The sequence below is a fragment of the Chrysoperla carnea genome, chromosome 5 (genome assembly GCF_905475395.1).
Source record: "Chrysoperla carnea chromosome 5, inChrCarn1.1, whole genome shotgun sequence".
Lineage (NCBI taxonomy): Eukaryota > Metazoa > Arthropoda > Insecta > Neuroptera > Chrysopidae > Chrysoperla > Chrysoperla carnea.
In genome coordinates, this window is record NC_058341.1 from 19899763 (window position 1) to 19922171 (window position 22409).

At 28.9% G+C, this 22409-nt stretch overlaps 2 protein-coding genes and 1 non-coding gene across 4 annotated transcripts; 2 read left to right on the forward strand and 1 right to left on the reverse strand.

The window, feature by feature from the left end:
• Positions 1–1617: 1617 nt before the first annotated feature.
• On the reverse strand, positions 1618–10189 carry LOC123299561 (phosphorylase b kinase gamma catalytic chain, skeletal muscle/heart isoform). Of its 2 annotated transcripts, none has more exons than XM_044881792.1 (11): positions 10135–10189; positions 8921–9316; positions 8060–8192; positions 7846–7997; positions 5249–5339; positions 4714–4743; positions 4442–4548; positions 3958–4052; positions 2979–3065; positions 2751–2909; positions 1618–1799 (listed from the first exon to the last, which is right to left on the reverse strand). In XM_044881792.1, the coding sequence occupies exons 2-11, from the start codon at positions 9189–9191 to the stop codon at positions 1665–1667; spliced, it is 1260 nt and encodes a 419-aa protein (XP_044737727.1). In that variant the 5' UTR covers positions 9192–9316; positions 10135–10189; the 3' UTR covers positions 1618–1664. The 2 variants fall into 2 exon arrangements, with proteins under 2 accessions (XP_044737727.1, XP_044737726.1); XM_044881791.1 differs by having other exon boundaries at positions 1646–1799; positions 3955–4052.
• Positions 10190–13023: 2834 nt separating this feature from the next.
• LOC123301028 lies at positions 13024–21849 on the forward strand (the record flags this gene model as incomplete). Its single annotated transcript, XM_044883756.1, has 11 exons — positions 13024–13245; positions 13894–13969; positions 14075–14527; positions 16027–16219; positions 16317–16697; positions 17037–17287; positions 17601–17912; positions 18381–18629; positions 19141–19663; positions 20603–20973; positions 21695–21849. Coding segments are annotated over exons 1-11 (3186 nt in total), but the record flags the coding sequence as incomplete, so codon positions are not given.
• Trnak-uuu lies at positions 18210–18282 on the forward strand. Its single transcript has one exon. It is a non-coding gene; the product is annotated as a tRNA-Lys (tRNA).
• Positions 21850–22409: the final 560 nt, after the last annotated feature.

Genomic DNA, 22409 nt, shown 5'->3' on the forward strand with positions numbered 1-22409 from the left:
ACCTCTGTTGAAATATGATGATAATAGCTATAGATATACCAAGCAAAAATATGTTTATGATGATGATGACGACGTAGCGTTGCTGACCCGAACACATAAAATTTGCCTACTAAAAATCGCCAAACTAAAATGTTTTCGTACAATTATGCAGTTCTTTTAATGTCGTATTCCCAATATCTTAGGATTTTACAGTAGGTAGTGGACAATATAAAATGTAGTCAGTCAGTTTTGAAAATAATTCTTTATTCAAAATACTGTTTTTTATTAATCATTTTTCTCTAGTTTTATTATTTATAAGCATTTCACAAAATTTTAATTATTAACACAAAAAATATAATTCAAACATATAGAATTGGACAGCACATATATTGCACTTTTAAGCTCATTTTACACTAAGTCTTTTTTTTCTAATTGGAGACACCGTAATTAGAATCTGAGCATGATCGATTTCACGGATCATGTCGTAATTTTAGCCAAAGTATTGGTAACTAGCCTTGTTTATAACTCTTAGTTAAATTAATTAATTAGATGGACATAAAAAATATAACTTAATCTCATTGCCATTGATAAATGGTAAGTAATCTGGTAGTCTAAATTAGAACTAATCAAAACGGGCTAGTTACCTGTTTTAATTAGTACGAATTATTATCTTCAGTTGGTGGAATTGAAACTCCCAGTTATCAATAACATTAAACGTTTTTGTGACTAAATGAGGCGCACCAATCACAGATTTGTGGCCATAGTCTTATTACAGTGAATAGCGCTGTCCAATTTTGACTCCTATAATTCTTACGGGGTTGACTCATATCATGAAACAGAGGATATATTTTAATAATTTGCATAAATAAATATTAGTGACCTTTTGAATAAAATACTTACGTAGTTCGAGGGTTCCCCCATTAATTTCTATTAGTTTAGCTTTTGTTTGAGTTATTTAACGTATAATATAAATATGATTATCAACTGGGTATCTCATTAATGTCTTTTTTACTCAATATCTGAATTAATCAAGTTAAATATAATAAAACTTAATTGTTATTTCTTAAGTTAATAATTGTTAAGAAACCAACAAATCCGTGCTAACTCGACCCATTAAACTCGAAGCCAACCCGAGGATCACAGAATTAACGCAAATGCCTCAAAACTTGCATACTCATGCTGATTCCGTTAAACATATGTTCAAGTCATGGATCATAGAGTTAACACAAGAGCAAAAAACCTGCAGATCCGTGCTAAATCGACCCGATTATAGGCATATTCAATCCGTGGATCACAGAGTTAACGCAAAGGCCAAAAAATAATCTCAAAGGCTAAAGATCTCTCAGTGATTCTCGACTTATAATGCTGAATTACTGATATTAGTAAAGCAACGCTCTATTTCTTTATGAGATACCCAATAACTGAATGAAGTCATCAAAACAAAAGGGTTTAAAAATTATTTCTAAAACGAAAAAGCTACACCGACAACGGACAAAAAAAAAACAAGCGCAAACAAACTGATAACGTTGCATGTATCAAACTGTCAAAGTATTTATTTGAATTAAAATTATTTTTATTTTGTTTTTAGAATCACAATCCTCCTTTCTACTTAATTAATTATGTAATAATTATTAATTTAATTGTTTTGTTTGTTTAAATAAATTAATTCTCCTAATTTATAAATGTTATCTACTTAAATTTGTTATATAAATATGTTTTAATTCTGTTTTTGGTGCATTTTCAAATAATGCAGCACGATTTTGTCCTTCGCCTTTCTTCACCCAATGTCCATATACACGAAATGCACAACCATCTATTATCTAGAAAAAGGAATTTAGAAAAGTTAATATCTCAGATTTATTAATATGGCCCTATTAATGTAGTTATGGGATTTTAATTCTAAAAAAGACTATATCTAGCGATAGAAAAAAGAACTATGGTGTTAACTATCATAGATATAGTTTAGTTTATAGTTTACAAAATAATTTATTTTCAATTTATTAATTAAAAAAGAAATGAAAACATACCCTATTTATTGTAATTTAAGCCATTGATTTACGATCTTAAGTTTGTTTATGTCACCGAAGATCTTTTTTTGAAATTGTATGGATTGCTTTTCAATTTCAATTTCTGTTTGTTTTCAAACTATGAAGGTTGAAACAAAAAATGAAATCAATTTATTTAAAAAAGTTCCTGAATTTTGAAAATATCTGTGTATTCTATCTCCTAACCCAAACGAGAAAAGAATTCTCAAAACTCAAATGCTAAGGGCCTTCGTCTAGGACTATTTGAATAATAATCACATGCGCCATTTTTTGAAAAGATTGAAAAAAATATTATAAAAGTATTTGGTATGAAAGTAATAAAATTTCCTGACTGTTCCTTTTTTTTTTTATGGAATTTTCTGATATTTCTCTGACTTTTTTTGTAGAATTTGAATTCCTTGACATTTTCAGGTTTTCTATATTTTCCAGTAACGCGGCCAAACGAAAAAAAATTACCTTTGAACAGCTTTTTTAGCCCTTTCGAAGTTGGCAAACTTCTGTCATTTTTTGTGTATTGTCTAATACGACAAAAAAGAAGATTCGTTGAAAATTCCTTTATGAAGATTTAAAATTAAAACGACACCGTCTGATTTTTGCACCCCGGCGCCTAATATGGTTATGACGGCCCTATATTTCGTTAAAGGTACTTTGGAATGCTTTTGGTATAACCTTAAGACGGGGAAGTTATCAGCAAAACAAATGATAATAAAAAACAAATGAACTTACTTTTCTAAGTATTTTAATACGATATGGATCCGCTCTAGCAATTTCAATCGATAACGGTTCTGGTATATAACGTATTCGTTGTATTCGTACTGTTGCTTGTACAACTAATATTGCCCATTTAAATTTTTTACGTGCATTAAATTTATGTCCTTGTATTTGCTATAAACAAAATTATATTTAAATATTATTAGTAAAAATTTAATATTTTATAATTATTTAATATGTTACCAATGCTAATTCAGAAATACGACTAAAACGTCTTGAATGTGTACTTAAACTACGTTTTAATGGCGCTATATCTTGATCCCATAAGTGCTAGAAAAACAAAGAAACACACACAAACTACAAAATGGTGAAACAATAAATACTTAAATTCTAAGAATTTACTGATCGACTTTCTAAAAGAGTTTATCTAGTTTTAAAGCAAAAAAGAAAAAAAAAATCGAATTCTACGCTAAAATATTAGACTAATTGTAAGTATAGAAATTGAAAAAGTAACGAAGTTATTTCTTGAAATATCAGGTACATAATTATTAGGCGCATTATTTGCTTAGAATGTTGTTTCAAACTAAGGTTTAAATATATAATACCCAAGCTAAAAGTTTCTATAATCTCCTACTGCTTTGTGCCGAATCGTCTAATAAAGGGTTTATGAAAAATAAGAAACAAAGATAAGAAACCGAAGTTAGCTTTGTAACTTATGTAAAAGTTGATCTTAAAACACTTACATTACCCCTAGAGCTTAGAACCCCTTTTTGCGTGATATGTTGCCTTGGAAAATAGAGGTGAGATTTGTAGCTAGTATATAAGCTTACCCGAAAACAGTCAAACCACTAGAAAATCGTGCGTTATAAGTGAGCTTTGTAACTTATATAAAAGTATACCTAAAAACTTTTACTCGATATTTTTCCTGATGAATCACAATGAAAAGTTTCTGGATTATCATTTCAACCTCGGCAAACAGTAGTAATTGATAGAAATTTTTTAGCTTTAAATTTGAAAAAATAAAACAGTAAATTTTTGAAAAACTAACTTTTTGTATGCTCTCCAATGAAAAATCCAATGATTAAACTACAAATTATCTTTTTATTGACAAAATCAAAATTTCTGTTATAAATACAATATCTATTTTTTACTACTATGGAGTCAAACTACTACAAAATCCTACTTTTTCCTGAATAAATAAAATTATTGATATACTAACCACTGTTTGGAAGAATGGATGTTGTAATGCTTCAGCAATTGTATATCGCTCTTTTGGATTTACAACTAATAGTTTACGAATTAAATCCTTTGGTGCTTCTGTTATAACAAAATAAAACTGCTTAAAAACATAAATATAGCTTTCTCAAAATTTATTAGGGAAATTAACAAAAAAAAAAAAGATTTTAAACGATCTCTACTGAATAACACAGTCAAGCTGATCTTGGTACTGGGCCACACTAGCGTTAAAGGAAATGAAGCAGCGGACTCCTTGGCATGAGACAGGTCGTGTCAAACGTCCCCTTCCACCTTAGTCTGTTATTCTCATAGCCAGATGTGTCGTAATTTAACGAATCAAGAAATGGTTATAACAAGCACATCTTGATAACTGCGAGATTGCAGAGTTTTCAGATATTTTGGGCGTAGAGAATATGACTGCGCATTTTAAATAACTGTTTAAATTCATAAATGAAGAAAAAACACTATACCTGAAATATCAGCCCATTCTGGTGACGTAAATGAATAATTTCCTTCCATAATATTTCGTAACATTATCATTTGTTTTCGATGCCAAAATGGTGGACAACCAACTAATCTAAATTCATTTTATGAAAAATTTTAACAAATCTTAGACCGAGCTTAAACTGTTAAAAGATAGTTTATAAAAGTTTTACTGTTTAATTTAAAATATCTCTTGCTTTTATAAAAACTTTTACAATTTAAACCGGGACTTATGAATTGTACATAATTTTCTACTTACAAAGTGTACATAATGACTCCGCACGCCCATCTACAAAATAAAAAATTCTATTAATTTTTAAATTTGATAAAGGGAATATGAGTTTGGAACGCTTATGTTTTATAAACACGAGAATATAACGGGTGTGCCATCTTTTATATCGGTATGTAAACATTGAATCAATTTCTTTGAAGAACTTAATATTTCAAAATTAATAGTCTCTAAGCTCTGATATTTGTAAATTTTCACAGCAGATAGTTTGCAATGAACTCATTTTGGTTAAAATGAGACTTAGCGAAAAAAGAAATATTTTTTCAGTGAATTTTAGAATATTGGTGGGTATTTTAACCAAATATAGTCAGACTAATTACCACCTTCATAAATTGAAGCCCCGCTTGATGAACTTTTATGGAGAATCGGAGCTAGAATCTTGATCTCGATAAAATTTCGTAAAATCCTTTGATTTCAATAAAACTCAATTAGACAGTAGGATAGTCTTCAAAAAGGATGAATAGGAACTTGAATAGGTGAATTTTGATAAAATAATAATACTTACACATCAACTTCTAAACCATAGCCAGGTGCATCTTCAAACATATTACATTTTAATGTTTCTGGTGCTAAATATCCTGGTGTTCCACACAAATCTGTAAAATAAATTTAAACTCAATTGTAAAAACCTCGATTAAGTTACCTCACTGTTAATTTAAAGAATATTAAGAATTGTATTGCGCAAAGAATTTGAGTTTCATTTTTTTATCTGTAATCAATCACATGTTGATTTTATATTGATAACAATTTAATTTAAATTAAGGTTTCTGTGTCTCTCTGTCTGTGGCATCGTAGCACCTAAACGATTTTCAATCGATTTTGATTTTTTATGTTTCCTTTCAGAGGTAATTTATTGGGCAGTGTTCCTAGCTATATTTCAAGTGTGACTTTAGGGTTCCGTACTCGGAACAACAAATATATAGGCCATGATCTTAAAAATCGGTTTAGTTTGAAGACAGCTCTAAAAAAATGATAATTTAATGAAAAGTGTTCTTAGATACGTTTCAAGCCCGAGTATAGGATTCCGTACCAGAAAAATTTCTCGGGGGTTTTTAAATTTTGAATCTTACAGATAATCAATTCAAGAAAATAAATGGGAGGATCCAACATACCTAATATATAAAATCTCTGAATAATCTCATTATTAACATGATTATAACATTTATTATTATCGATATTCGTATTATAATAATTATAATAAATTTCAGCAAATAAATATTTAATAAATACAAAATAATCAATATTAATATATATTTTAATAGATAATTTATAATAAATTGTATTAAAATATGTTGTTATTGTTAATATTGTATTAAATATTGATAACATTTTAATAATTATTAATTTTATAATATATATTTTATATAAACGATTATTGTTTAAATCATTTTGATTAAATATTATATGATTTTGAAAATATTTTGTTCTTTTTAATAATTTATTTATTATTAAATGATTAAAATTTATTATTAAATCAAATGTTAATTTTTTATTCATTGTTTTATAAAAAATACATTTTATTACAATATTTAACATTTTGATTTGTTTAATTTTAATTTATTTATAACACAAAATTTTAACAATTATTTTTGAATAATTAATATAAATGCAACAAGAAGTAAAACGCATGTGATATTTAATATGCTTTTCTAAAATTGATATGCTACAATTGTTTTAAATACAAACTTGTTCTATTTTATACAGGGTGTGTTCTTTGTAACACGAGATATAAAAACTAAAATTGTTACTTGTTTAAATGTCTTAACAATAATACATAAAAGGTGAATCGCATAGACCAAAGATCGCATAGATCCTCCGAGTAAGATATGCTATCTTATGCAGGTGAAAATGTAGGATTCTGTGGAGGCCAGACGCCACGCAGAAAGACCACAACTTATTAGACGGGATTAATGAATCCCAGATTTCGGAACCAATCCTTGTTATGGTAATGACAGGCTTAGGTGAAAGGAGCATTTGAGACAAATTTGAGAGAGAAAAAAAAAAACATTTATTGCATTTGAATTTTTCTTCTATTTTTTTTTTCTTAGAGTATTTAGGCGAGTTTTAATATTTCTGTTAAAAACTATAACCTAAACTAATAATGGTTGCTTCCAGCCGAAATGAACGCTCGATATTGCTCAGTTAGTTACGATACCCTATTATCAGCAATCCGTTTTAAAATACATATACTGCCGATACTAATTTAGCATTACCGCTCAAAAATTATGACAGATCCGGTTATCTAAAGGCTAAATTAATGCTGATTTTTAAATACCCTGTGATAGGGTGTGAGTATGATGGAATATTCTGTATAAATATCTAAGAGCTGATCATATTGTATTACAAAATTAAAATATTAAAAGTTACTCAATAATAATAATTGAATAAATATCAAATAATTTACCTTTTTATGTCATTTCGGGGTTTATTTCTGTGATAGCATGAAATAAATAACAAATATTAACATAAGAATTCTTTAAAGATTCAAACTATTTATATTAGTCTAGCCGACAAGTTGAAAATGGTGAAAATAGAGATATTGCTTTTAAAAATATGTGCGATAGCTCGTTGATTTTTCATATTTTGATAACTTAATGGATGAAATACTGATGAAACGATTCTGTGATTATTTTAGCCCATTAAGTTACATAGACTAAGCATCAAATTATTTTAATCGGTCCAATATCTGAGGTAATTACTTAGGTCAAATCCATCATGACGGCGGCGTAGAAATGTCAAAACAAAATGTTGTTATCATACTTATCATTGTTGATTCGTAAGAATAAATGTAAAGTGATACGTGATAAGTTTTTTTAAAGTCAAACAGCGAAAAAGTTAAGTGAAATCACGATGTTTCATGTAAAACATTTTGTGATATGAAAATTAGACATTCAATGTATGTTTTTTTGATAAATGTTCCTAACTGACCAAAGCAATTACCTCAGATGTGGACACGCCTCTCACTGTACGAAAAGATAAGCGATGCTCAATCTATGTACTATAATGTCAATGGTAATTATTTACTCAAGATGACAGAATTATTACATTTCAAAATAGAATAATTTTACTTGTTTATGTTAATTTATAATAAAAATGACTTACCATATAACTTTTCATTAGGATTTAGTTGTCGAGCAAAACCAAAATCAGTAATTTTAACATTTAAATTATCATCTAATAGTATATTCTCTGGTTTTAAATCTCTATGTACAATATTTTTATTATGTATATGTAATACACCCTCAAATACTTGTCTAAAAAAACAATCAAAACAATTAATTAAATCAAGATAAATAAATAAATAAATAAATATTACCTCATAATAAAACGTGTCTTTTTCTCAGATAATGTAACAACATTTGTTAAATAATCAAATAATTCACCATGTTTACATAATTCAAATACCAAAAATATAAATGTATTGGATTCGAATACATCTTGTAATTCAACTGAAACAAATCAATTCTTACATTAATTTTAATGTTTAAGTTACTCTTATGGGACGTAAAATATATATTTCTGATCTATATTTAATAACTCTGTGGTTGATTGTTGTTTGAGGCTTATTCTAGACAAAAAAAAATATAACAAAAATTTCATGGGATCGGTCACAAATTTCAAATATCATGTCGGATTTAGACCAAATCCAATGGGCTTTCGAAAATTGTTAATATTTTGGGTCATTTTTGTCATTTGTTGTAGTAGTTATTCGTTTATATTAGCCCTTATACAAAATGTGAAAACCACGATACTGCATTTTCGAAATTCATTGAAAATACGTTAATTTTGAGTAAATTTTTGAAAAGTATGACCCAAAATTATTCGGAGTACATACTTGATTTATCAGAATTGGATAAAATTTGCGTGAGATGGAGCAAAATCACATTTTTTTGTATTTTATGACGTCATAAAGTTCAAAAAAATCAATTTTTTTGCTATTTTGGTCAAATTTTATCGTATTTGAATGAATTTTTTTTTGAAACCCATTAATTTTTTGCTATATTTTTTCAAAATTATCTCAAATTTAACGCATCTTCAAGAAATTTCGAAAATGCAGTATGCTGGCTTCCACATTTTGTATAAGGGCCGATATAAGCGAACAGCTTCTATGAAAAATATGACCCAAAATTAGTGGGGTTCTCTACCCCTGCTAAAAACAAAGTATATTTAAACATACTAATAAAAGGATGTCCAGCTACATGTCGTAATATTTGTACTTCTTGTCGAGTTGCTTCCAACATAGAAGGTGTCTCAATATTATTGTTGCTAACATCATTACTTAAATCAATAATCTTAGCAGCATATTCAATTCCAGTTTCTTTTTCAATACAACGCCGTACCGTTGAACTAATACCACGTCCTAATATCTCTTTCGGTTCATATTTGGCATAAAATCCTTTGGCCGCATCTTTATCTGGTAATTTATCTTCTTCATCCTCTTTTGCCATTTGGTCTATTGTTTTAATAGTTATATTTAAACGACACTAACAATATATTATTTTCTAAGATATTTTCGATGTACTTCTTTTTAGTCTTCAAATAATTTACGTGAGCGACAATTTTAAATTTGTACCTGAAATAAAATTTGTCGTCTTAAATTTTGATTGCAGTATTTAAAATATCTCCTTTGTCACCCCTTAAATCCGGAACTGAACGATAGCGTTAACGTTAGGTAGCTGTTAGATACACGATAGTGTCCGAATAGTCGTAGGGGCCATTCTTTAATTACGTAAGGGTCCCGAGGAGAGGGTGTGGGTTGCCATTATCTTGGACGAGGGTGTGTTCATTTTTATCCATTCTAACTTTCGTGACAACATTTTATAGTTCTGAAAAACGAGATAGAATCTTACGTAAGAAAAGGGAGGAGGGTTCGAGAAATCTTATTTACCCTTACATGGGGTAGGGAGGCTGGTTCAAAAATCGCTCTAATAGATTCGGGTAAACAAAATACACGATTCAAACAAGTTTTTTTTTTGTAAAACGGCGACAGTTAGATTTACGAAAACTAAAAGTACGTCCATGGTCTGGTAATTTTGCGATATTTCAGACTATTTTGTTGTTTGATTACATGAAAATTTTCTGGCAACTCTGACGAGTTCCTAAGAATTTATATCATAGTGATTTATTTAGTCAAGAATTTTTGGAATCGATGAGCAAACGTACTACGTAGTGGGGGGTTAAATTATTTTAGACTAATTAAAAATGTTTATTTATTAAATAATATATATAAACAAACAACAAAAATATTAAACTATACAAATTTACAGACGTCATTTGAAGTATAAAAATAAAATTTGAAAAAAAATTTTCTTATATTAACCTTCATGTTAAAGTTTTTGAGTTGAACTTTCTTGTAAGTCATAAAAAAATATAAATAAATAGAAAACTTACAACTGACGAGCACTGCACCGATTTATTATTAACAAAACTAAAAACTTAAGAATCTTCTTAAAATAAATTAATATAATATGATTTTATTTCTCAAGTAATGTCAAATGTATTTTCATTTTAAAGTCGTCATGTTTATTTTCCTTTTTTAATACACTCTTTGTTATCTAATAAATTTATTTTACAAATTTTATCACACGCACAATATCTTTCATCAAACTTTACTGTGTGTACCACGAAAATTACTTTCTAATATCACATTTTATTATTGGTATAATATATTATTTTATATTTTGTACATACTGTATTATGATATTTTCGTTTATTTCGTTTATATTCGTTTGAAAAATTCTTATTTCGTATAAAAAAAAATCAGCTGCTTTTTAATACAGTTACGTCAGATACAAAAAGTACACTTACGTTCATTTAAAATGACTAATCGATCAACGCCCAGCTAAAACCACTGGGTCTAGAAAGTCGAGGGCAAACCATTGAAAATATAAACTTGAATTTTTTTAACATATTTCTGAAGGAAACACAATATAAAATATTTTCTTACAAAATCAAATATCATAGAATGAATATTTGATACAGCTACTAATAGTTAAGGTTTCTACTAAATTTTTACTTTCCTCTCATAGACACTATGTTCTCCTATTCATATTTGAAGTATCAAAATTGGTATCCAAAATAAATATTACTAATCAGTCCACAGATTATAGTTTTTAATTTAAAACAGATCTGCAACTCCCTGAAAAATTTTTACTATTTTGATTCTCTGAAGGTGCCTTTCTCCAGGTGGCTCTACACATTATATTCGTGTATCTATAAGTTTTGATAATAATTTATCCATTTCAATGGTTGTTGGGGAAACAATATTTGTTGGGAAACAACATGCGGATATTTTTAAATAAATAAACAATACGTTTTTCAAAATTCGGGTTTGAAAATGTTATTATAATTATTATACAAAAAATAACTAACTGGCCAGAGACTATATCAGTAATTTTACCGATATATTCTCTGTAACTGACTGACTGAAATATCAACGCACAGTCAAAACTCCTGGAGCTAGTACCTTGTATATCTCACGGGCGACAAATATTGATTTATCATTATCATATTTTTGTCACCACATCACCCAAAAATGTTTTATTTGACGTACCCTAAAATTTCTAGATTTTTGTCGGTATAACTTTCAGATATTTTGAGACATTCTATATATTGTATGAGATAAAATGATGTTGCAATTTTTAATGATCATAGGTTTACCTAACGGAATATATCACATGTGCAGTAATAGTTTTTAAAAAGTACGTCAATGAATTGTCAAGTAATTAGGAAATCGTATCAGAAATAATAAGAAATCAGATCTAAAATAATTTAAGATGATGTCAATAATTATAAAAACATTACAGAAACATTTTATCATGTTTGAATTATCATATTTGTACACATCGAAACACTTTAAATGAACAGATATGTATTTCATAACCATAAAAACAAAAGAAAATATTAGTAACCATATAAACAAAAAATTATTAATTATTTATTTATACATATACAACCGAAAAAATTATAATAATATAAAAATTTTAACAAGTAAACAGAGACAAACCCAATGATGTATTTGTATAAATAGCCAATTTAAAAGTATTAAATCAATTTTTTGGGGTTGCTAAATTTACAGTTGAATACAATTTGTTTGATTAATTTTAAATTTATGTATATCATCTATATTGATTTACGTTACAATAGAGGGGTTTATTTACCTCGAAAGAAAGTTTGATCAATAAAATTGTGTTTGTTTTATTTAAAACTTAAAAAGTACGAAAAGAAATGCTCTAATTTTGTTTCGAATTAAGAAGAATACGAGAAATTGTAAGTTTTAAGTACGGTGATTAATTTTATGCAATAATTTAATTTTAAATACAAGCTTTTATTTGATGCAATTGCTACAGAAAGTAAATTCTAATGCACTAAAGTGTAGAATGTAAATTTTGCTCTTTGTTCATTATACAATCGAAGTTTTACGTTTTCAATGCAAGAGATTTCGCTCACTATTTGTAAAAAACGTCTCAGTCAAATTTAGCTGAAAATTTAGTAGGTATGTCGTTGTTTGTATGATCTTTGATGAGCAAATTTTCACAGAAAACTTTTTCCAGAATTTTTCTATAAAAAAAAAGAAAATTAGGTTTATTTGATGTGATCATGTGATTATTTCGAGAAATTACGTAAATAGAAAAATTGTTATGGTAATAATCGTTTCACTATCTGTAAGGTTTGCAATTTTAGGGTTTACAGCGTGTTGTAATAAAATTTATCCGCATCTAATTTATCAGAATAAAATAGTTTAAATTTAGCTGAAACAGCACGGAGTACGTTCTTTACATCCGAAACTAGACAGAATGGGAACTCAGCGAATTACTCGAATGTCAAATAATGAGGAAACTTTCTGAAACTATTAATTTTTATTGTAGCTGGCAAGTACATCAAAAGACTCCTATAAAACTTTGTGCGCTAAAAAATCAATCGTATAAGCCATTTCTAACGTAATAGGAGGAAAAAAACTGAAAACATATTCACTCACCTAAATAAATTCCATTTTATCTATATAATTGGTTATTAGGACGGGCCGGAACTCCATAGTCTACCAATTCGAAAAAAATCAGAACCACAGCAACGAATCTGCTGCCTCGATTCGCTTCACGCCAAAGCGACCGCGTACCTAGATGAGCCTGAATTTATTCAGTGTCAAGTTATTCAATACTTCGAAGCATTCGTAGATAATTCTTAAACATGAGGGCCTTAAAGAAATCAGACTTTTTAAAATAAAAATAAATGCAAATAAAAAAATTTTAATTTGATATTTTGAATTTATTTAGATTGAAAATGACATCAAATACGGAAATAATGACAATGAATAATACGACAAATAACAGCAATACAACGAATTCGACGGATAATAAAAGTAATAATGAGAGTTACTCAAGTCTACAATCAAAATTTGCAGTACATGTTCGACATGACAAACGTAAAAAATTCTTTACAAGAGCAACCAGTGCTAAAATTACTGTTAAAGAATTTTTTGATTTTATTAAAACAGCTTATCAAGTATGTATAAACTATTACTTCAGTAAGTTTTCGAAACTCTGAAAAAGTATTAAGAACTCTGAAAAAGTTTAAGAAACTTTTAATAACTCTGAACTGAATTAGACAGTCCAAAAACAGAGTCAGAGTTCCTAAAACTTTTTCAGAATTTTTAAGACTTATTGTTTTTTCAAATATGTTTTCCACCAAGGATTTTATTGCAGCAGCTTTGATTCTTTTTAATTGCGAGAAGGATTATTATTCAATATACTCTCCTTTCACTTCGATACACTTCTTTGCACGCTCATACAATTTGTCAAATGAGTCGGGAAGGTCCTTTTTAGGAACCGTGTGTAGTTCGTCGGTCGTCGCCTTTTGAATGCGGTCAATTGAGTTTTATTTATTTGAATAAAATTTATTTCCAGCTCTGATTATACTTTTCTTTTACTCTCTAGAATTTTATGTTTGTAAGAAAATTTTAGAAGTCTATTTCATTTTTCGGGGGCCCCAGGCAACTGCCTATTCTGCCTACTTGTTAATCCGGCCCTACAAAATTCCTAGTTAGTTCTTAGATCATTAGATTTGAGAATGGCCCTCTCATGAAATGGTGTTGTCACAGTTCAAATTAGTTCTTTTAAAAAAAGGTTGAAATTAAAAAAAAATTTTTTATAGGTAAACGAATCATTAGAACAAATTATATCGGATGTAGTAAATAATGAGAATGGTGATATCAATGATAATTCAAATGGTAATGTTAATTGGACAAAATTAGCAAATAATCAATTAATAAATCAATTAATAACAATTGAACAACAGCAACAGCAACAAAAATTACAAGAATTAAATAAAAAAGAAAATGAATGTCAAACATCAACGACAAACACCAATGAAAATCAACAAATTGAATCAACAACAAATCAAAATAACAAAATTAGATCAAGACAATCACAATTATCTGTTCTTAAAGCTAGTGACTCAATAACATCTCAACAAATAACAGCTTCAACACCAACAGCTGCAGCATCATCATCGGTAGCATCATTTCAAACAACAAATCAAAATCAACAAACTACTGAAGTTAAACAATCATCGATAAATATGTTACATGATATGATGGATGAAATTATATGTGAAGGTATTTTAGATAAAGTTTTACCATATTTAACACCTACAGATTTACAATTAACAACAATAATACCAACAATAAATAATAGTAATAATAATGTAACACAACCGATTATTAAAAAACAACAAACAATAATGGGTACTACAACTAGCGGGGATCATAAAAAAATTATTAAACATGGTACGTTTACTTTTTAAATGTTGATTTGTTTTATCACGAAAAATTTATACGGCACAAACAACGGCACTATAAATTAATTTTTAGAGATTTGGTGTGATTCAATGTGGGTGGGTAACCTGGGTGGATGTCTTGAAGTAATCAAAATGCCATGTAATCGTCTATTACATACGTATATTTATGTCATGGGATCATTGGGTATTATTTAAAATAGAATTAAAGTTAGTTTTTATTGATTTATTTAACAGAATCACCAGCACGGACTTATTCAATAAAAATGGTGCACCCTACTAGAAAGCACGCACATTTGCATGAATATTATCAACCAAATTTTGTAAAAATATCATCGACAATAACTAATGCTGATATAAAAAGATTATGTCGTAATATACGTAACAATATTATATAAAGAAAAGAATATGTAAATTAAAATGTTAATCAAAGTTAACAATTGTATTTGTTTTGGGGTTCAAGTTACTTTTTTAAATAAACCGTTGTTTTTTTTTTCAATTAAATCGTGTTTTATTTTCTTTTTTTGGTTGAAAGACTCGAAGTTGAGAAATCAAATTGTAGGAATGCATTTCTAATTCTGGAAGAGAGTTATCTTTTCTTATACGGAAACTTGAACCCCCCAAAAAACTTACGTTGCGCATTTAGAACGACTTTTCAAACCCTACCCCCATGTAACAGATCGTAATAAAATATTGAAGTTGTAGAGGATAAAACTCTCTATAAATTTCGTCTGAAACTTTTTTTTTTATACGTTGAACGGTTTTTTAAATAGAGCAGTTTAAATAGAAGAACGAAACGATATTTTTTATGAGCAGGACTTGATTGCTGCTAAAGCAAAATACCTCATCGTTTGGTACAGCAATTTTTTAAAGTCAATGCCATCTTCGATAAGAAAGGTTCACCAAGACGAAAACGTCACACAAGTAATGAAAGAATCTTTCTCTAGCCCCGCTTATTTTGTGTAGTTGTAAAATCGGTTGAGTTTTTTTATCGTCGCCAGCCTTATTCATATGTCATAAGAATAAGTCTGTCTCATGTTTGGTTGGTTTTGAAAAGACCACTATCTCGCGTTTGCTCACCAAATCTTTTGTTAGAAGGAGCTTAAACTGAAACGTTTGGGAGCATAACTCTACTTAACAGGGCTCATTATCTGTAAATGATAAAACAGTAATCAAAGAGAAGAGGCTACGTGCGATTTACTTGCAAAACTTTTTTAGTATATCATATTTTTTCAGGTGCTTTCTTGCAGGAAACAGTGATCCATTTGAATATGTTGCTAAGCAAATTTTTGGTAAATGTGTCAAATTATTGACTTTATTTAAATTTTATTTTTGCACAAAAAAAAAAAATGTCAGATAATATTGAAATCGATTTATATGAAAGAATATTCAATACAATTTGTTATTGTTCGATAATATTCAATAAAACAAACAAAACAAGATATTTTCTAAAACAACAGAAACAACATTTATATAAAATTATTATTGTAGGTACGAAAGATTCCAAAAATAATCAACAATCCACATCGGGTCATCAATCAACATCGAAAACAAGTTTATCGAAAGGTAATAATGATCAATCAACAACTCAAACAGGTTCAAATAAGAAAGATGATGGTAATCAAATAGCGTCTGCAAATAATAATGGTGGTGGAAGTAAATCCACACTTTCTGTCGTTGCTGAGTAAGTAGCAAAATAAAATCATTTTTAATTGCTATTTTTCGAATAAATACATATAATAATTAAAAATAAACAATTTTCTCGGGTTCTGTAAATTTAGACCAGAAGTAGAGATTCACGTTTGCGATGAAGTAAAACATTTAAAAAAAGATTTCCGTTGTCCACAATCATTATTAATATCAAAGATGGGTTATTTTGCTGAAATTACAGCCGGACAACGTTTAGAAGATATTGATATTTCGGTACATTGTGATATTGGTATTTTTGATTGGTTAATGCGATGGACTAAAAAAGATTTATTGCCACAAGATCAATGGCCACAATTAGAATCACAATGTGTTGCACCAATACTTGTATCAGCTGTATTCTTACAAATGGATCCATTAATTGAAGATTGTCTCTTATTTTGCCATCAACATATGAATGAAGTTTTAAAAACGAATACAAATTTATCATGTTTGAATGATGTTATTATTACCAGGTAAGTTTACTTCAGTAAAAGTCTTGTGTTCTTTTTGAACGCTTAAAGCCAGGGCCGTAGCCAGAAGAAGATTCTGTATTCTTAGTTGTGACTGGTTGATACTGACGTGACAACCAGTGGAAAAGGACTGAAAAAAACAAAACTAGAACAAAATGTAGCCCGCTTGATGGAAGCAAGAATTGTGTTTCAGTTTTGTTTGTTAGTTTTTCAGATTCTTGAAAACACAGACACAACATAAACCCAACTTTCCGTTTAGTGGAAAATCGTCTTTAAAGTACAAAAAGAACTTTTAATGTATGACATCAGGTGTTAAAAAGTAAAACTATGTTTTTGTTATAGATTAGCTGCAATGTATACAAATACAGAATTAGAATTAATAAAGGATAAAAAAGATAAAATAATATCACGTTTATATTGTAAATTAATATTATCGTTAGGTGAGCCTGTTGCACAATCAATACGTGGTCATTGGTCAACATTAGCTGGCATTTATAAATGTTCTAAATGTTTAAAATTAATTATTAATTCAACCACTAATATTGCATCAGAAATACAATGTATACCATCACAAATGTATGTATCACTAAATGGTAAGTACTGATTTTATTTTAAGAAACATTATTAATACACGAGGGCAAAGAAAAAGGAAAATTTATATAGAAGTCCAATTCATTTTACTCCATAACTTGAGCCAGTTTTAACATGGCTTTGGATTTCTGTATAGTTTACTCTTCTTTGGCGAGGGTAATCCTAAAAGTAACCAACCCGAAGCATAAATGACAGTTATATTCGAGCAATCTCTTGTATCGAGGCCTCTTCTTGTACTTCCAGAGACTATTCTTGTAATTGCCTCCCATCCCACTTCTATGTATATTTTTTTTAAATGAGTAAATCTGATTGAAGGTAATATAATAAATCAACATGAACGTGATTTAAATTGGAATTTGAGTGAATATATAATACATTTATATCATGAATTAAAAACATGGCGTAAAGTATATTGGAGATTATGGAGTGTATGCCATTATTTACGATGCCAAACATGTTTAACATTGTTTCCTGTACATCAAATGTCATGGTGTTGTTCGCACACAGAACAACCACAATTCTTTATTATTGAAAATCAACAACAGCAGACTACAATACCAGTAGGACGTTATGCATGTTGTGGGGCACGCACCTATCGTTTTGAAATTTTAACTAATACATCACAAGGTAAGCATTCAATCGTGACATCAGCTTTAAATTAAAGAGGCACAAAGTTCTCGACGTTTTAATTGCCTTTAATACTTTTTCCATCAATATTATTGATTTAATGTACTCAGACGATCAAGATACTACATGGCAATGTAGCTTTTTACGCGTACCTATAAAAAAATTGAGAATTGTTATCCTGTGTATTCTTCAAATCACTTTTGGTAAATTTTAATGCCCATCTGAAAATCGATGGATAATATTAAAAGTGGTATAACGTGGCTAAACTAAACGAACTATGAGTATTCTCTAACACAAGCCCGGGTAGCTCAGTCGGTAGAGCATTGGACTTTTAATCCAAGGGTCCAGGGTTCAAGTCCCTGCTCGGGCGATTAATTTTTTAAACTTTGAAAGCTCTGGTTAAGTGCTCTGTTCGTATTATATCGAGTTTATATCATTCTTTAAAAGTAATGTAATGTTTTTATTCAGGTTGCATCTTTAAAGAACATATTCCAGATGTTAAACATCCTCGAGATTCTGCAATCTTACAAATATTTAATCAACATCGTCATGTAATCGAACAATCACCGCCACAAATAATGATCCCAGAACGTTTAACAAAATTAGTTGCACGTGATGCTACCAATAATGATTGTATGAAATTATTTAACAATAAAGAAATCTTATGGTGGGAGGGCATTGAATTAGCACCGACTAGACAAAAATTAGGTTTATTAGGTAAGTGAACAACACATTATACTTTTTTCTTTTTTAATATTTGCATCTGTTTTACATCTAAACGCACTGGTAGAACCCATCTCTTAAACCATTAGAGATGCAGGAAAAGTGTACATGTTAAAAAGTACTGCTTTTGACAAAATAAACAACTTTTTTTTGAAACATTTTATCATAAACATTCTTGTTTTCTCGTAAGGGCATAAATTTCGACAATTTCCATTTTCTCCAAAATAAATAAAAGATAGAAGTCTGAAATTTTTTGGGTAGCTTCTAATAGAACGTGTTTCGATTCTTCTTCCATACCAAAGTTATCCATTAATATTAATTGGCTAATTCGAAGAAAGATTTTTATGATTAAACATTCGTTTCAAAGCATATAGATTCCAAAAAACGGGAAAATTTTTTCTTAGTAAATAATAAATAGTTCTAACATTGATACTTAAGCATATGCAGGGTATTTAAACAATTATCTGAATTAGCGAATTGAAATTGAATCATTTTGTTGATGTAGGTAAAATGTGTTTTGTTGGACGGACAACATCTTCAAAACATCATCAAACATCAAATTATCAACAAAATGATAATGATGATACATCATCAGAATATTCATCATCTGATGACGATGATGACGATAACGAATATAATCCATACGATGATGATTCCGAAAGTTTAACAAGTGATGTGAACGGAGCAGGTGGTGCTGGCCGTGTTACAACAACTGCAGGAGCTGCTATTGATCATAACATCAATGGTAGCTTAATTGATGAGAATGATATGTCATCAACAACATCCAGTAATGACGACGATGATGATAATGATAACACGGATAATGATCAACGGGTGCAATCAGTGAATAGAACAGAATTATCATTAAATATATTTAATACAACTAATACAATGAATAAATCAAATCGATATCATGATACATCTAAGCGTGCTAAACGTAGACATCGACGTCATAAGCATCATCGATCATCACATCACCATGGACACCATCATCATAGACATGGACAACATAATCGTAATAAAGATAAGTAAGTAATCCTTAAGAATTTATTTTCATATTAGGCACCCGGTATGAAAAATATATGAAGATTAAAATCATCTATCGTGCGTATCTTTCACTTTTTAGTAATGCGTGTGTATAACTTGTTTACTTCTGTGCTTTCGACAAAGCATTTATTGTTTGAAACTGGCAATAGCCTGGCGGGCACAGCACACAGTGTAGTTGTTACTCACCGATATAGAAATACCTACTCAGCCAACGTATATGATACGTCTTTCGGGTGTTTTTCGGTTTACCATATATGAATTATACTACATAGTACCTATAACAGACAAAGCATCTATTTTTTGAAACTGATAATAACCTGACGAACACTGCACACTATACAACAATTAAGGAGTAAACTTCAGTCGTGCGTCGGAGACAACAACAAGACACACATTATTTTTTTTAAATCTTGTATATTTATACTAGTTGAAGACCTCTCGATTAAAGTCAACTTTGAATCGAAGAGGAGTCAAGAGAGAATTATCAAAGGAAATTGTCCGTCGAATTCAGATAAATTACAATGGTTACTATAGTAATAAAAATATGACATTTTAAGTAATTTATATATTATTTTTTATTTTAATTATTAAATGTTTTGGTTTTTGTTAAAATGTTTTATGATTTATTAAAATTGAATCAAATTAATTTTAATATTAATTTTTGGTATGTAAACTTAAACATTACGTAAAAAAAGCTTTCGAATCAGTTCAGGTCATTATTTGAGGAAATGCGGTAGTTTAATGTGAAAAATCTCTTATAAAGATCAATTTAAACGCATTTTAAAGAGAAATAAACAAACTTTCGATTGCATATATTCAATTTCTTGTATAAATAAACATACTCAATTTACGGAGCAGTATAGCTTGAACTTAAACTTAGCGAGGTTTTACTGTATTAAGTATAGATTTAAATTTTTCAGTGGTAGTAATGTTGGGCGATATTGGTCACCAACATTATCAGCTCGTTCCAATCAAGATTTACAACGTGATTTTGAAGAGACTGCTATGCAACAGATCACTGATTTCTTATCACGACGTACAGCTGGTGTAACTAGTACTATTCTTAATAGTAATAATAATAATCCAAATGGTAATACAAATAATACGACAACTACAACAACAAATACAATGTGTTCAAGTAATAATGTAGGTGGTTTTGATTTAACAACATCAAATAAAAATAATTATTATTCAGTAACAACGAATAATAATAATTTAATACAACAAAAACAATCAATTAATAATAAAATACAATATGCGAATATATGGAATCATCATATTATACCAACTGGTAAGTTAATTCACATGTTTTTAAAAATTCTACGATACAGTCTCTTTTTAGCATAAAAATGGGGTCAACTTCGGAATGATTTTCTTTCTAGCATACCTAGAAATCCTTTAGAATTTGTATAAATCAGTTAGTGAGTCAGATTCAGTTATGGCGCTCACCGCCCTCTATATCAAAAGACAGTTGAGCGCATGAAAAAATGTTTCAAGTAAAATTTTTTTTACTTTTTACTTAAATTTTTTTAAGTTTATAACAGATGTTAACATCATTGGAGTAATACAAACCGAGATAATCGCCAAGAATTGATTTTTTAATCTTTGATCTTGAATAACTTACGATGCAGACGCAGACACGATATTTTGAGACTTTTCAGACAACTTTTATCTCTCATTCCGAGATTGATCCCTAATTAGACTGAACTAGTATCCAATTTTCGACGGGAGTCAATTGCCACCCCCCCCCCGTCTTCGTCATCTATGTTCCGGGTTTCAAGGCCCTAAGTATGTATGTTCAGACACCAATTTCGTGATCCTAATAAGAATAGATATTGATGATATACTTATATATCAAAATGGTCGCTATAGAATCCACGTTATGCGACCAAGGAGTTTGTTTCTATCAAAAATTGATGATAGCTTAGTACCTGGAAAAAATTTGGTGCGCTTACACAATGTGTTCCGGATAATGAAATACCATACTAATGTTTGTGTTTTTGTATTCAAAGGCGGTATTTACCAACGTTTGGAAGGTGAATGGAATGAATTATATCGCCAACAAAGTCAACAATCATATCATCAGACAAATAAACATAATAAATCATCAACATCATATATTGTTAAACCTAAATTTAAAGTACATCGTAATAATAATAATACGAATAATAATAATAACACTAATTAATTAAAAATATAGTTTTGTTAACATTACTTATTATTTATGAATCAATTATTTTATTTATTATTTAAATTTATAAGAAATGTGTATCGTTAACTGACTAATTAATTAATTGACTATTAAAGCAAACCTGGAGAACTAGGTCCAATCTGATGTCAGAACATGTCAAACTCTGAAACTTTTGTCAAAGTTAATTTTTGATTGGTTTACTACAAAACCAGCTATTAGCCATAATATATTAAAATAGTACACCCTGTATATCTATTTTAGTCGAAAACTAAAATCGGAACCTTTTTTTTTTTAACTTAAGTCTGAAGAAAATTATACTTCTGTGAAAAATCGAAAAATTGTTTTTAAATAAGTTTTACGAAAGTTAAAATTGAAAGAGGAAATATAAAATGGAAAGAAAAGTTTGTGTCGAATCATTTTCAGTGTTTTTAATTAAATTTTAAAACCTTACAGTTTCTCTTGGAGTTGCTGTGACAAATTATCATAACGATTTTTCGGACTCGCATAGTCATTGCACAATAAAAGCAAATAAAAAT